This window comes from Lates calcarifer, linkage group LG1 (assembly GCF_001640805.2).
Source record: "Lates calcarifer isolate ASB-BC8 linkage group LG1, TLL_Latcal_v3, whole genome shotgun sequence".
In the NCBI taxonomy this organism is placed as follows: Eukaryota; Metazoa; Chordata; class Actinopteri; family Centropomidae; genus Lates; species Lates calcarifer.
In genome coordinates, this window is record NC_066833.1 from 24814857 (window position 1) to 24831109 (window position 16253).

The window sequence follows — 16253 nt, forward strand, 5'->3', positions numbered from 1 at the left end:
TAGATAAACCTTAGAAATAAGACACCAACGACGACGGCCAGTTACAATAATTCGGAGGCGGTAGGTTAACGAGAACGGTTAGTTTGCCACGACCGATGTGTTCAACCATTCCAGGCAGGCAGAATTCAAGGTGACATGTTCGATAGTATCAACGGATCGTTCCCTGTAACCGATTGTATAAGCTTTCTCTAGGTTGCGTGGATATGATAACGTAGTTGATAGAAATTAAACATTTTCTGTAATTTACGGAATGTGGTCGCTTGCCGGTTCAAAGCCTCTCCGGGCAATAAAACGGCCACAACGTTGGCATTCACGGAACGGAGTAGATTAGCATGAGCGGGGACCAAAATTTTGCCGGACCGGAACCGGATGTAGGAGTATGTCTTTGAGCTGAGCCAAAAAATCAAGCTGGAAAATACAAAGTTTGGAAGGTGAGATTGCTTTGTATCAAAGCTTAATAAATTTGTTGTATTTTCTGATAATTTCTTGTCAGTACAGCGTAGTTAAGGACAATGAAACAGCTAGGCTTATGTAAACAACAACAATGTTTTTAACGTTAGCCCATGCTAGCGACCGAGCAATACATTTGTATTCGTTCCCGTGTTCGTAATATTTTGTTGACTTTTGACGTGATAGGTTATTACCCTGAAGAACTTGGGAGACTGGAAGTTTAACAGATTTTGTCTGCTTGAATGCCTGGATGAGAAACACTTTCTTCAACAAATAACCAAGGACTAAACGTCGGCTAATACGCGCGCCATGAATCCATCCAATCCGTTCGGCAGTCCACAAGGTGGAGCTTTTCAAGCTCCAAGCAACACCATGAAAACTGGTATGTTCCAGTCATTTGGCCAGCAAAGTTCCAGCAATCAGCAACAAAATATTGGATTTTTTCAACCATTAGCGTTTGGACAGTCATCAGTTTTAAATCAGCCTTCATCTCATGGAAATACCATGTTTGGACAGGCTCCTGCCTTTGGGCAGTCTGCACAGCCTCCCTCACTGCCCACAATAAGTCAGGCTCCAGCATTTGGACAGTCATCATTAGGAATGACTAACACAGGCTTTGGAACAGGCACAGTACCAGCTTTTGGACAGACTAGTGGAACGAACCAGAGTTCAGTCTTTGGGCAGACACCTGCATTCGGGCAGACGTCTGCATTTGGGCAAGCTCCAGGATTTGGCAAACAGCCACCAGGGTTTGGTCAACAGCCTTCTGGGTTTGGAAACTCACAAATGGCTTCTGGATCCACCACTTCCTCAGGGCAACCTCAGCCGCTGGGATTTGGACAATCTGCATTTGGACAGCCATCGTCTACCAGTGCCACTACCAGTGTATTTGGCACAGCTCAGAGTGTGACCCAGAGCAGAGCCTTTGGAACATCCAAATTCAGTTTTAAGCCTGCTGATGAGGCACTTTTCAAACCCATCTTCAGTGCCAGTCCTGAACCTGCTAACCCTCAAACTACTTCAATGTCCAGCTCGCCTTTTGGTAGCAGTGGGAACCAGGCAAGCACCAGCACCACAAGTACCAGCAGCACCACCACTGGTTTCTTGACAGGTGCTAAGCCTGGGCCACTGGGCTTCAGCTTCTCACAGCCAGCTGTAGCCCCCTCTGTCTCTGCTCAAAACAATCCACTAACAACTGGCAATAGCAGCGCTCCTACAAACACTCTGCAGTTCACCTTTTCCCAGCCAGCACCTCCCTACAGCTCCAGCACTAAAGCATCCACCACCCAACCTACCTCCCCATCTTCTTTCAGCTTTTCAGCCAAAGCCCCACAGCCCCAGACAACACTCCTTTTTGGAGGAACCAATTTTGGTCAGCCCTCAACCTTTGGTGACTCCAAAGGTCAAGCAGAGACTAGCACAGGTGAGAAAAGGAGCAACCTAGAGGCCCTAGGGGACACAAATATATTTGCGCGTTTTAGCAAAGGCACCAAGCGCAAGGAAGATCCAGTGGTTCCCAGCAGTGGCCCCGAAAAGCCTGCCGCTGAGGAGGATGTTCCAGCAGAGGCAGATTCACCAAGACACCCCCCAAAGAGGCCCCTAATGAGGTCCCGTGGCCCACCAGGAGGCTTATTCAGTAGGGCACTAAGTGGTCTTCGTAGAGACCCAGTCAGACGAGAAGGACATACAAAGGAGACTCAGCAGCAGGCACTGAAGTGGGAGGAGACAGAAGGGGAAGATGCCCAAGATCAGGGCGAGGATGTGGCTGCTACACCACCCACTGTACAAGCACTCACTAGGGATGTGGCTGAAAAAGCTGAGGAGTCAGGTGAGATGTACAAATCATACACACTGTGTCTTATCTGCCTTTTGCATTAATTTGTGTGTTTGGAAGCCAGTTTACTAAACATTGCTTCCTTTCAGGTTTGCATTTGATTGACCAGTCTATCAGTTTTTTTTTCTGTGCAGTGGCGAGGCAAGTTGCAAGTCCTCCACACCTGATAAGAAATGTTCAAATTAGATGAATATGAATTTTATTTTTGATGATTACTTGTAGGCAATGTCAAATACACATTCATATTAATCTTATTTTGCTATGAAAACCACAATGATTTTTGGTTTTGATAAAAAACCACAGATCTGTATCCTGCTTAATTTCAAGCACCTGTCTTAAATAAATAATAATGGCAGATTACATTATTAGCATATGCTCACCCTGTTGTTTGCCTGTTACCCATTATCCTTATCTAGATCCAGCAACAGCCCCTGACCCGAAGCCTGAAACCATAACCCCTGTGAAACGTGCTGTACGCAGGGAGAGCTCAGAGAGCCTCAGCGGCATGTCTCCTACTGACTGTACCGTCATCCAGTGCAGGAACGTACCTCCAGCCCTTAACAAAAAGGACACAATAGAGAAGCACTTTGCTCGTTTCGGCAAAGTCTCTAAGGTCTTGTGTCGGCCTGCCAAGAACCTGGCCATAGTCCACTTTTATGACCATGTGAGTTTAAATTAATCCTACTTCCCCTCATCAAAGCAAGTTCACCGTACTCCGGTTATTTTGAGTGGTTATCAGTGAATCATAATGATTAGTTAATAATAACCATTCTCCCAATCTAGTCCTCAGCTAGCTTTGTTTTATTAGCATACTTTAATTTTAAACAGTTGTTTTTTGTTACTCATAGTGTCAGTAGATACTAGCTACTTGTTAGAAGAACAGTATCTTAACCAGAGTGGAGCACTGGTTTTCCTATTACTAGTTTGAGAAAACTACCCTCTACAGGTTTGGTTTGTTGTATCACTTACTTTGTCATTGGAGCAGTTTGAATTTAAGGCTGAAACATAGGGGATAATCCCAAAAGTTAGCCAGCAAACCCACTTATCCAGCTGTATGAGACAGGCAAGGTGTGTATTTTTCATTTAAATCACAACATTAATTTCCTCTTTGTCACTGTCATTTCTTTCAGCCATCAGCAGCAAAGGCCAAGAAGAAAGGCAAAATCCTGCATCGAAATGAACTACTCCTCTTGTGGCAAAGAAAAAAGCAGAGTAAATACAGAGCATTTCTATAAATTCTCAATTGATATAGAAAGTATTGTCCACACTCAACAGTCACTGTCCTGCTGGATTGATATTATTGTTAAGAGGTGTATCCCCACAAGCAAAAGTAACTAGAACACAAGGACTTTGTTATATACTGTAAAGTGTCCTGAGCACTTTACTTCACATCATCTCGCGGCAATTTACAGTATTGATCCTGAGTTTGTTTGTTTGCTTGTTGTGAATTAGGTCCAGGGGAGAAAGGCAGCAGACCTGCAACAGGAAAGGAGGAGACAGAGCAAGAAATTCAGGAGGACACAGTGTCCAAGACTGGTTCCTCCCCTCTCAGAAGACCTCCACTCAGAGCTCCCGCAGTCGGTAACACCATGACCTTCAACCGCAGGTAACACCACACCAGTATGAAAGTGTTTGTTATTATTACAGTGTTTTAGTTGTAGTGCTTTCATGTACTTGGTCCCAACCAACTGACACCCTAAAAATAGGTGAAAATGGTTGCTGTAGTGCTGTGATTTTCTTACAAGTGTACTTCTGTGTGTCAGCTCTCCAGTGAAGAAGTCAGCATTGGCCAAGACTCTGCAGTTTGACACTGAACCTCAAAAAGAGAGCAGCACAGAGTCCCTGAGCTCAGAGCGCTCAGTCCCCTCCTCCCTCCAACACCTCATCGGCCAGGTGGCAGAGACCACCGAGGACAAGTATCGCTTCCTGGAACAGAGAGACAAGATCCTGCGTCAAGGTGAGGTGACTTCTCACACCAGTCTAATGCAGCCTTTAACGTAGTTTATTAGTAACAGGAGTCATTCAAACTGTGTGCATTATCTGTCTGCACAGGTCGACCCAAGCGGACAGACCTGCACCTGTCTAAGGTGTTTGTGGGGACGTGTCCTGACATGTGTCCAGAGAAGGAGAGGTACATGAGAGAGACACGGAACCAGCTCAGCATTTTCGAGGTCATCCCAGACACTGAGATGGTAACGTCCTTAAGGCTTCTGTTTCTCTCTGGTATTATCAGGTTTCTTTTTTTTTTTTTTTACATAAAGCTGGAAGCAGTCACAAAGTAATCTCAAAGAGTTTTCATCAGTCTACAGTTAAACAAATAGTCTATAAATAGAGATTGTTTAGCTTTGTGGCTTCGCTCTCTGGAAGAGGGCACCCAGCTAAGATGATTCCAAAGTCACAGCACAGAATGATCGGTGAGGCTAAAAACAGGTCTCTTGGAGTGGCCCAGACATTAACCCAATAAAAATACTGTGGAATGAGCTCAGACGCTGTTCAGACCAGACATCCTAAGGATATGTCTGAACTGCTACAGTTCTGTCCAAAATTCCTCCTGGATCAGGTCTGATCCACAGCAACTGGAAGAGTTTGTTTGGTTATTGCTGCCAAAGGAGGTTTTCACTATTTATAAAATCAAGGGTTCACTTACTTTTTCCACAAGCACTATGAATTGTTTAATGGGTGTGTTCAATAAAGATATTGTAGATAAAAACTGTCATCTCTTGTCCCCAATTAGGTGGATCACACAGCAGCCATCAAGGAATACAGTCGTTCATCAGCCGACCAGGAGGAGCCCCTGCCCCACGAGTTGCGCCCCCTGCCTGTGCTCAGCATGACCATGGACTATCTGGTGACTCAAATCATGGACCAGGGCCACGACAACTATCGCGACTGGTATGACTTTGTCTGGAACAGAACCCGTGGCATCCGTAAGGTAAGGCCTTGCTTCAGGTCAGGCTGTAATTGCATACAATTCTATGTGAATTAAAAACATACAGTACATACTGTGTATGTCTAAATGACCTGTGTGATATTTTCTTATATCATAAGTACTTTATCATTCCGTACACAAATATGCATATAGGTAAATAGTAAATAAGAAAACAAAACAGAGTCCTGCTGCTCTTTACACCCAACTGGTTCAAACCTATATGTTGCTGTCAGTTTACCATGAAAAGTTTAACAAAGGTTAACAAAAGTTTAACTTTTACATTTTATCCTTAAGCTCACAATATCATCAAAACACCAAACCAGATTTTTTGTCATCTGCAGTAACAATATCTTGTCAGAATGACCTTTTCCAGCTATTGAATGCAATCCATCACACATCTTATAATTTTACATATAGTCCTTTTGACTTATTTAGGAAATCACCATCCAAAAAAAATGCTTTTATGCAATGAATGTGTGTGTGCATTGTTTGCAGGTGTGGGTCTTAGGCACTAGTTTTTCCTTTCAGCTTAAGTCTAGGCTTTTGAAGATGCTTGGAAATGACTGAATAGCAGATAATTTCAGACACACCTCTTTTGGGGGGGAAACTTATGCTTGTAGGATGTGGTGTTCCTGTAATTTTGAAGAATGAGTACCAATGTTTGTAGTTTTGTTGTCAACTCTGCCTTACACGCAACTATGTAAACTCTGCCCATTGGTGTGTAACTGCAAATACGTTGTTCCAACACACTGCCCCTTAGTTCCAGTTGTGATTTTACAGAGAATTAGACTTAACAAATTCTGGAACATGTATTGCAGACTGATCCCTTTGTCTGTCATACCCACAGGACATCACCCAGCAGCATCTGTGCTGCCCACACACTGTGTCGTTGATTGAAAAGTGCACACGCTTCCATGTACACTGTGCCCACCACCTCTGCGAAGAGCATATGTCATCTTTTGACGCCAAGATCAATAATGAGAACATGACAAAGTGCCTGCAGAGTCTCAAAGAAATGTACCAAGACCTGGCTACACGTCAAATCTACTGCCCCCAGGAGGCAGAGTTCCGCCAGTACAACGTGCTGCTGAAGCTCAATGATGGTGACATCCTGCGGTCAGTCATGGAAACACACACATAGATGATCAAATAATTAACAATGAAGAGAAATAACAATTAAATGTGTCCATAATATGTTTTGTTACGTGTCATTGAAATAGGTATAATGCACCTGTTTTTATTCCAAAAGACATCAGCTTTGAAATTTATTTTATACAGGTCCTGTGACTTATGAATTCAGGGTATATTTTGTTGTGTTTTGTACTATAGTCCATCCACTAAATACAAACTTCCTCACTCTTTATGTCCACACAGTGAGGTGCAGCAGTTCCGTGACGAAGTGCGCAACTCGCCTGAGGTGAAGTTTGCAGTTCAGGCATTTGCTGCAGTCAACAGCAACAACTTTGTGCGCTTCTTCAAACTGGTGAAAGGGGCCTCCTACCTTGCCAGCTGCCTCCTACACAGATACTTCAACCAGGTCAGAAACTGAGAAAATGAGAAAAGCATTTCCCAAATATGAATGTGTTCCTGAATCTTGCGTTATATTACACTTATTCTTTTCATTATGTACACCATTTATCATCATGAATCCAAACAAAATTGTCCTTTATCAATTTTACATATTAAATCTATACCAGTCAGTGCGGGTGAGATGCAAATTAAAGGGAATACATGAGTTAGAAGGGCTGCAATGAACAATTATTTTGCTACCGATTAATCTGCAGATTATTTTCTTCAGACTGACTAATCAAGTTATCGACTAATCATTGCCGCACAATGAGTTAAATAAGGATTAGCAGTTTTATACATCTGAATCATGCTTTTTGTGACAACGGTCTTTTCTGTTGCATACAGTGCTTCTTAATGGCCATTGGTACCACATACAGACATTGCAACTGCCAGCATTGAATTAGTAGATGCCAATCATGTTGAAAATATTACACGATGAAGGTATTTATTTATTTATTTATTTATTTCTTTTTGTGGGCATACAGGTCAGAGCCAAGGCCTTGAAGACCTTAAACATGGCCCACACTGTGGGTCCACGATCGACTGCATTTCCAGTTGAGGACATAACTCGGATGTTAATGTTCCGCAACACCACAGAATCAACTGACTTCATCCAGCAGTACGGCCTTAATGTCAATGATGGGTAAGTGCCTACTACTGGTCTGATAGAGGTTAGAAATATTTTGATTGAACAATACCTGATATTAGCTCCATCATGCTAAATAACACATCTCTATGCCAGGAAGCAGGAAGCAAGTCAGGAGGTTTAAGTCTAAGGCATCCTATTAACAGACAGAGAGGCGAACAGGACCAAGCACATAGCCTCCCTCACAGAGTTACCAGTCAGTTAAGTCAGTGGTATCAATGAAATGTCTAATGAAAATTACACACTATTTTGTTGCCAGTGTGGTGGAGCTGAGTCGGACATCATATCAAGAGCCAGAGCTGCCACTGTCCCAGAAGAAGTCTGAGGTCATCCTCGCAAAGAAAGCAGTGTTGATCGGAGAGGTGGTGAATGGCGGCCCCCTCCCTAACCCTCCCCAGCACATCCCTGTCTGCAGCTTTGACTCCCAGAACAAGTATCGTGGTGAGGGCCCTCTGGCTGAGCCCACTTCAAACCAACTTAAAGGTACTGGGTTCATTTTACACATCATAACCCTGGCAAATACATGTTGTATGACAGGGCTTGCACCATTTCAGAACACAGCATTTTCAGAACATCACATCAATGTAGAGATTCTGATTAATTCATTGATTTTCTTCATTGTTTCAGCTATTGCTGCCAGGATGGAGGCTAAGGCATCAACCAGCGCTGAGTTGCAGCCACAGATGGTGTCACTTCTAGACACTCCCGCTGTGTTTAGGCTGCCTCAGGCTGTTGCAGAGGAGCCAATACCTCAACATCAGCCTATCAAAGCAGCATCACCTCCAGCCAAACCGGAGCCGGTGTACAGTGATGAGGTAGGGAATGTCTCTCTGCTCCTTCTCTCAGACCACATTATATATCCCACTTTTAGAACTAATTCATTCTCAATTCTCACTCAATTGTCTGCACTATAATAATCTTTCCTCTCTGATCCTTTGTATTTCTTGTATAGTAACGCAAAACTGTGCTGAAACAGTGCTTGAGTAAATGTATTTCTTACCAACGGTGTCTTTTGTCTATAGTCACATCTCATAAAAGCAACAGTGAACTATACTGACTGGCTGTTTTATACCTGCAGGACATAATGGCTGAACTAGACAGTGTGATTGAAGAGGTGGTTGCAGCAGCAGTCAGGGATGTAGCTGATGTTGGTGCCAGCTACGCCACAACAGCTCTTGCGTAAGTTCAGATGATTTATAATCCATCCATTTTCTGGCTATATGGCGATATAACCCCTGCCCCCCACCCCCACCCCACAGACTGTTTTTAAGATGACTTAACTTGCTGTCCTATGACCTTTGTGGTTCTGCAGTGAGAGCAGTGTGCAGGTGGAGTCACTGGTGAGTGAGGTGTTGGGACAGATGCTGCAGGAAGTGTCTTCCACCGAGATCAAGTTGGAACAGGAGCGCGTTGCGGAAGAGAAACGCAGGCTTGAAGAAGCCAGGTTGGTCTACTGATGGTTAAGCACAGGCTGATGATAACGGTATGTTGTCGATTTATCACCGTGCTCAGCTTGGTTAAAAAAAGGAGAAAGCACCCCTGAGCCCGAAGACAGGACACAAAATAACTAGTTTTTTAAATATTTTTATTCAAGCAGACACACTTATAAACTGTTAACAAAGCATTCCATCCAGTTTGTGACATCCTGAGTAAGGCTGCACAATGATTCAGTTTATCCATAAAAAGTACTCAGTAACTATAACTCAGCTGTATTTTGTTTTCGATATCTGTCTGTACCAGGAGGAGGCAGGAGCACGAGGCCTTCCTGGCTCAGTTCAGCCTCTCTCTCTGCACCGAGATCATCCATGAAGTTTTAGATGAGACCATCAAGGAGACTGCCACCTCTGAGATGCAGTAAGACTTTAAAGCTCATCAAAATTTGATCCGGTCTGATGTCTGTGTTTGTGCATTTTTTATAGACTGCACTGGTAAAACTAGCTCTCACAGCATGTTCATAACTCAAGAGTTTTAAATAGATAAATAAAAGCATATGTAAAAATTAAGCTACGCTGGTCATATGACTCTGTATAAGGATAAAAAATACTACAAGAAATGAGAAAAACCTTTATCTCCTGTTTTTACAAATAAGTGCTGCTGAATTTAAAATGTAATTTTACCCTTTTCAGGCAGGCAGTGAACGAGAAAGCAGAGTGTGTGGCTAAATGCACAGAGCAAGTCTGCACCAGTCTTGTTGAAGAGACTCTGAATGCAGATATCGCTCTCATGGTTGAAGAAATCCTAGATGCTGAGCTGCAACGTATCCACAAGTACATCAAAAGGTAAGAAAACGAGAGAAAAAGAGAATTTGGACGGCCAGCAAAATATGCAGTTAAATAAGCATGTCATACAAATCCAGACATTTTTTTGCCTGGCCAATTTTCATAAGAAAAAGATTTTTCTAATATTTAGTTTTTTATGTGGTTAAAGGTCACAGTGACCTCACATTCTTGTGAACACGATATATCAGGAACACCCGGAGGGAATTTCATTCTGGCACAAACACTTGAACTCAAGGATAAACTGATTTGAATTTGTCAATCAAAGGTCAAAAGAATGCACATGCTAATTAACTGCAGCTCGATTGGTTGGTGTAGGCATACAACCATGAAGTTTCCCTTCTTATCTGTACCACCAGGTGGCGTGATGTGGTAGCGGTTCGTCGGCAGCTGAAGAGACAGATGAGGGGTTTCCCTGCAGCTCCTTGCTGCGTGGACCCCCGATTCAAACTCAAGGCTCTGGCTCCCAGCGCCCCTGCACAGCCCTCCATAGCAGATCTGGCCCAGGGTCTGGTCAACCTGGGAAACGCCGGGACCCTAGCCCTGTCCAGCACCAGGTATTTTCATCTCCAATTCAGTATTTTTAGTGTGTTCTTTGTTTTTAGTGTGCTATATTAGAAATAAATGTCATTTCCTGTTCCCGTAAAAAAATGTTTTGTACCTTGTTAAGGTTATTAAAAATGAGACGAGAAGCAATCCACCGGATGAGAGTCCACTACTACTATCAGCAGCTGCTTGAGTAAGTCTTGAGCTGATTACAATGTTTCTTCAGTCCATGTCACAAAGCAGTATTTTGAACTCTTTTTGATGTTCCTCCAAGTGAGGCGGTGTGGGCGCCGATTAACCTGCCAGCACTGGTGACAGAATATATCCCTGATCCACCTGATCGGATCTTCTGGAAAGTTGCCCTTCTCTTACCCAGCGACCACGAGAGTGTAGCCAGCCTGGCCGACAGGTAAGCAACTGCAATGAAATATAATAATAGGGTAGTAGTTGTGACAGGCAAGCGCTTAGTGTTCGTCAAACTTTTCGCTGAGTTTATTCTCTCCTGTTTTTTTGTATTAGGATATTGTCTGACTGGCTGGAGGTGAAACTTGGTGGTGAGAAGGCACCAGAGGCCAGGGAGGAGCAGCCAGATGGCATAATGCAGACCCTCTGTGTCACCAACACACTGCAGGAGAAAGGACAACACACTCACAAAGTCCACATCAGCGTCAAGGTTAGATCAGACCACAGCTTATATGGATGACTGCAGTCAAATGCTTAGAAAACAGATACAAATCTGGATGTGTTTAAGGTGGTTTGTATTTAACAGGTCTCATTTAGGGTTAGATTATAGATCTAAATGGATGACTTCACAGAGTTTCAGATTTCAGAGCTTTTATTTGTCATATGTTCATTCAATATGTGCAGCGAAATACAGCATGGCACACTCGTAAGGCTGTGCTAAGAGGCTAATGTGCAATAAAGAATGGTAAAAGAGAAAAAGAAAGAGTAAAGGATAACAATTCAAAGAAATATGCCCCAATGTGAAGGCAGATAGATACACATTATGCCAAACATTAGCATTAGCAGACACTTTGTATCTGCCCTGGTGATGCTCTCTCAGACCTTCACTGCACTACCCTTGAGTGCTTGTTTCTTGTGGTGTCTCTCTGCCTTTAGTTTGGTATTCAGCAGGTGGTGAATGCAGCACAATCAGATTGAGATCAAATGACTGACTTGGTCAGTTGGGCATAGTACACCTCTTCAACCTGAAAAGTTCCTTGGTCGCTCTGGCTGTAGTTTTGGATCATTGTGTAGCTGAAAGATGAAATGTCGTCCACTGAGTTTTGATGCATTTGGCTGAATCTGAACACATAATGCTCCTGTGTGAGGCATCCTGTTGTCTCCATCAGCAGTGAGATCAATAAATGACAGAGTCCAAGTTCATAAGCAGCCATACATGTCCAGGTCAAAACTGAACCACCACCATGTTTCACAGATGTGATCGTAGCTTCATATCATGAGTTGTTTTTGTTTTTTATTTTGATATAGATTCGTTTTTGTTTCATCCGTCCACAGAACTTGGTTCCAGAACTCTACTAGTTTCTTTTTTTAATGTTTTTGCGAACTGGAAAACACCTTGTGCGTGTGCGAGCGAACATGTGTATATTCTTCACATGCATACATCTTATCGCTTTACCCCTCATACTGACAGACAACTCCGGCTCAATCAAAATGGTAGCTTTCAGTCAACGCCGAGCCACGTGTGAACTCTTTTGTGCCTGAACTATTGTGAAACAACACACAGCTGCTCAAGAAACATTTAACCAAGTGTCTAATTACTTTAAAGGCTTTCTTATTTGTCCACTGTGGTAACTTTCCTCACACTTCTTTCTGTATTGGTATAAACTTAATTAAAGTTTAGACTTGGAACTGTATTTTATTATTTATTTCAAATTGAATGTATATTCATCAGCAAAGCTATCAAACATCATAGATGCTCCACTATGTATCTGAACTTATTCATAATCCACATTAGTGTAGATAAAAATGTTTACTCTCACCATATAATTTTGTAGTTTTTTGTTCTGTGTAACAGGGAGTTTTCTTTTCTCATTGCCATGTCCTAGGCTTCCCGAGGCCCACTGAGTGAAGACAGCCTGACCAAAATGGAGGAGTGCTGTGAGCTTCATGGGACCGGAGCTCTGATCATGTTGCTCCCCGCCATGCCCATCATCGAGCCCGGGCATGACGAGCAGGATGTGCCCGTGCTGTCAGCCCTGCTTCAGCTCAGACAGTTGCAACAAGCCAGCACCTGGCACTGCCCAGTGCCTCTGGTCATTCTGGTGCCAGGGCCTGATGGTGGTGAAGGCGATACACAGAAACTTGTAGAAGGTAATTAACAACTGTAATAATGTCATACATACATGTCTGGCTGGTGTACTTTTAGATTAAAGTAATGGTCATTAGTATAAACATAACTTGGGATTTCCAGTTAGGCATTTATAAAAAGCAGAAGTTGCATTTTATTTCAGGCAGTATTTATGAAGCAGTAGCTTAATCTGTCCAAAACATGTAAACCCTGAACTGCTCCTCTCATGTCCTTTAGCCCTGATGCTACACACACTGGTCAATGAAGGCCTGATATCAGAGTACACTTTCTTCTTCATACCAGAGACCACAAGTGACATCCAGGGAACCAAACAGGTACTGTGCTTACACAGGGGTCACAGTGAAAGGGAAAAGGAGGTTAGAGAGTTTACTGTATTTCTCTCTGTACTTCTCTCCTCTTTTCCCTCCTCCTGCTCTTTCTCTTCTCTGTTATCCTTCATTTCTGTCTCCTGTGCCTTTTTTCCTTCCCTTTTCATTTTTACATTCTCTTTGTCTGATTCGAAGTTGAGGTTCTTCTCCTCCATCTGTCTCTGCTGTTCCTTTTGCTGCCAACTCACAATTAACAGGAACAGTTATTCCAGTAATGCAGTCTGTGAAGTTTTGAGGGGAACATTCCTCTTTGTAACCTGTAACGAACCCTCAATCATTGTGGGGCGTCATAAGCCAGAAAGGTTCTCAATAACTCACATTGCTTGATAGTGCTGAAACATTTCTTCTGTCTTTGTGGCCTATAAACCTCTCCATCTTCCCGTCTGTCCTGTCCCATCTCTAGCTAAGTCAGGGCCTGCGTTGGCTCCTGGCCCGCGCTCCACCGCCCTTCCCACTCTCCTGTCAGACCCTGGTGCAGCTGGTAGAGGCCAGTTTGAGTCGTGAGTTCAGCTCCAGAGTTTACGTCCCACCGCCAAGAGCGAGCCACCGCGTGTCTTCCTCCCCAGGACCCCGCACCCATCATCCAGCTGTACAACGCAATCCTGGCTCACATTGCTGACAAAGTCTCATCCCAGGATCTCTGTAAACTCTCCTGGCCACCGGGCGAGTTCTGCCTGCCTGACACCCGTGACTTTGTTCCACATCAGGGCTGGAACTCTTCTCAACACCTGGCTTGGCTACGCAAAGCCATCCTCAGCCTGCAGCTGCCACAGTGGGAGCAGCTGTCTCCCACCGGTTAGTGACTTAGACAACTTAAGTATGTCATTTTTGCTTGCAGGAAGCCAACCAACAATCAATTTATTTTACTTCCCTCTCCATCCTCCTTTCCTTTATTATGTCTCCTTCTCTCTCTAGACCCGTGGTCTGAGCTTTGCTCCTCCATCTATCGCTACACTGCTCAGATCCCAGTCTCACCTCGCAGTCAGCCTCTCCTAATGTCACGGCTGGAAAACCTACTGGAAAGGGTCAGGCTTAACGTTCACCGTACCCAAACCCCCAGATCTAGGGTCTCTATGGGGAGCTGGGGCAATGAAGATGAAAGTGCGTGTCCAGCATACAGTCAGATCCCCTGGGACGACGTGGTGGTGATTTGCATAGACCACAGGCTGAAAGACTGGCAGATACCTGGACCACCTACCTGTGAAGGTGAGGGCATTCCTGTGGAAAGTTTTTTTTTTTTTTTTTTTTTTTTTTTTTTTTTAAACTGTGGTTTAAGACTGAGAACCAGTACACATTTTCAACTTGTACGTAACATGGCACATAACTTGCTTCACAATATGTAACTATTGGTTTTGTTGTTTTAAGATGCTGTGACAGAGGATGGGGAGATCCTGGTTTACTTCCCTACAGAGTCACTGAAGGGTTTCCAGCCACCCAAGGAATGGACCCAGGCCATCAATCAAACACACAGAGAGAAGCAGCAGGAGAAAGAAGGGTAAAGAGGATCAAACAACTCTTTAAAAAAAGTGTCATCAGTCCTCTAGAGTTTTACCTTAACCATAAAATGGCAGGATGCAAATTGGCAATTAAAGGCAGTTCGGTGTTTAAATCATTTGAAGTCCCTCCTGCGACATTTATAATTTTGATGAGATTTAGTTGATTTAAGTAACTGAGATCTGTTACGCATACAACAGCTTCTCTTACTACCTCCTGTGGTCACTAAATTCACTTAATGGCCAAGGTTGCCAGTGTTTTGTTGGTCTTACCCTTTTCTTATCCCCTCTCCCTGTCTCCCTCCATCATCCTTACCCTCCCTTTTCTATCTTAAGGGCAAGTGCAGCTGTCTTTGCCACCCCCACCAGCCTGTCCCTCAGACAGAGGCTGTTTGACAGTTTTATAGAGCCTGTCAAGGCCCCAGCAGCCCCACTGGACATCACACACACTCCCACAGCACAAGAGCTACTGGCCCACAAAGTCCTCCAGAGCTTAGAGGAGGAGAAGGCTGAAAGCAAAAGGTACAGAATGAGATCAAGCTCAATGCCAGTGTTTAGTTTGTCAGTGAACGTACAAATTTGACAAACACTTTTCCTTGAATGATACACCACTGTGTCTCTACAGGAGCATGGAACAGCTTCAGCGTTGGCTGGATGGTGATCCCTTGGACCACTTGTCCACACCACTCTTCATTCCGTCCTCCACCCTGCTGTCCATGCCCACAACCATAGCACATGCCCCCACAGCCAAGACTAGAGATGCAGCACTTGTAAAGGTACAAGCACTCTGTGTTTTTTTTTTTTTTTTTTTACATTAAAATACATGTGGCTGTACTTACAGATTGCAGTAATCATTCATTGGCATTCTCAATCTTTCAGGAGGCTGATAACCTGTCAGGTAAAGCAGACTGGCCTAAAAGAATTCCTGTGTCTATGACACGGCGACTGAGGGAACTTGAGCAACAGATTTTGGCAAGCCAGGAGGAGGAGCTGGCCTGTAGACTGGAGCTGAGTGGTCTACTGGGCATTGTTGATGACTGATGAACTGTTGAGGCACAGTTTCAGAAATGTCTTTGTAGCTGTATACATTTTTGAAGCAAGGACAAATAAGCCTTTTGTCTCCAAAATGAGAAACTACTTTGTTGTATTTGCTGAGCTCATGCAGAGTTTGTGGTAAAATTTGGTCACTCTTTTGTGAATTTATCATATTTTAGTCTGTTGAGGTCAGATTCTCTGATTGGAATCACATGTGTCTTATTTTTTTGTTTTTTATTGAGGTAGGCATGTATACAAATTGAGAAAAAAATCAAGATCTTTACTCTTGGTTTATTTTTGTATTATTAATTTAGCATTTATAACGTGTGTTGTGTGTGTGCGTGTACAAATACAGCATCTAACATTATGTTGTTTTTTGCACAAACCTGATGGGATGCTGATCGTTAGAATGTAAAAATCTCTACATGAGCTGCTTTAAAATTGGATATCTCTGATTGTGCTTGTGCAAGGAATGGCTTCAGCTTTTGTTTGAACCTATTTTTGTACTGTTGAGTTATGAAACTGTCACTAATTATTGAATAAAAATGTTATTTTTTATTTTAATTGTCAATTTAGCCTAGTTATTATTCAGATGCTGTCACTGGGTCATCATAATCAATGTGTGAGCACATGTGTAGTATTTATCGTAGGAGCGCTGTGATTGGAGAACCTCACGGCAGGCCCGCCTATTTCTCCGCCCAGTCGGTTCGTCATTGGACAGTTGAGTCTCTGCTCATGTCTCTCCATGTAAAAAACTCCTCGGACGGCACCGCTA

At 43.4% G+C, this 16253-nt stretch overlaps 1 protein-coding gene across 1 annotated transcript; it reads left to right on the plus strand.

Moving 5' to 3' along the window:
- Positions 1-309: 309 nt before the first annotated feature.
- Positions 310-16036, plus strand: mcm3ap (minichromosome maintenance complex component 3 associated protein). Its single transcript, XM_018696678.2, is given in 30 exon segments — positions 310-431; positions 637-2278; positions 2701-2948; positions 3415-3496; positions 3737-3890; positions 4048-4241; positions 4337-4476; positions 5019-5216; positions 6061-6329; positions 6588-6750; positions 7268-7425; positions 7688-7911; positions 8056-8243; positions 8507-8607; positions 8741-8872; positions 9169-9282; positions 9555-9707; positions 10064-10261; positions 10375-10443; positions 10525-10659; positions 10770-10923; positions 12320-12584; positions 12799-12896; positions 13354-13473; positions 13475-13745; positions 13866-14156; positions 14316-14445; positions 14780-14965; positions 15069-15219; positions 15323-16036. Coding segments are annotated over 29 exon segments (6267 nt in total). The 5' UTR covers positions 310-431; positions 637-759; the 3' UTR covers positions 15485-16036.
- The last annotated feature ends 217 nt before the right edge of the window (positions 16037-16253 follow it).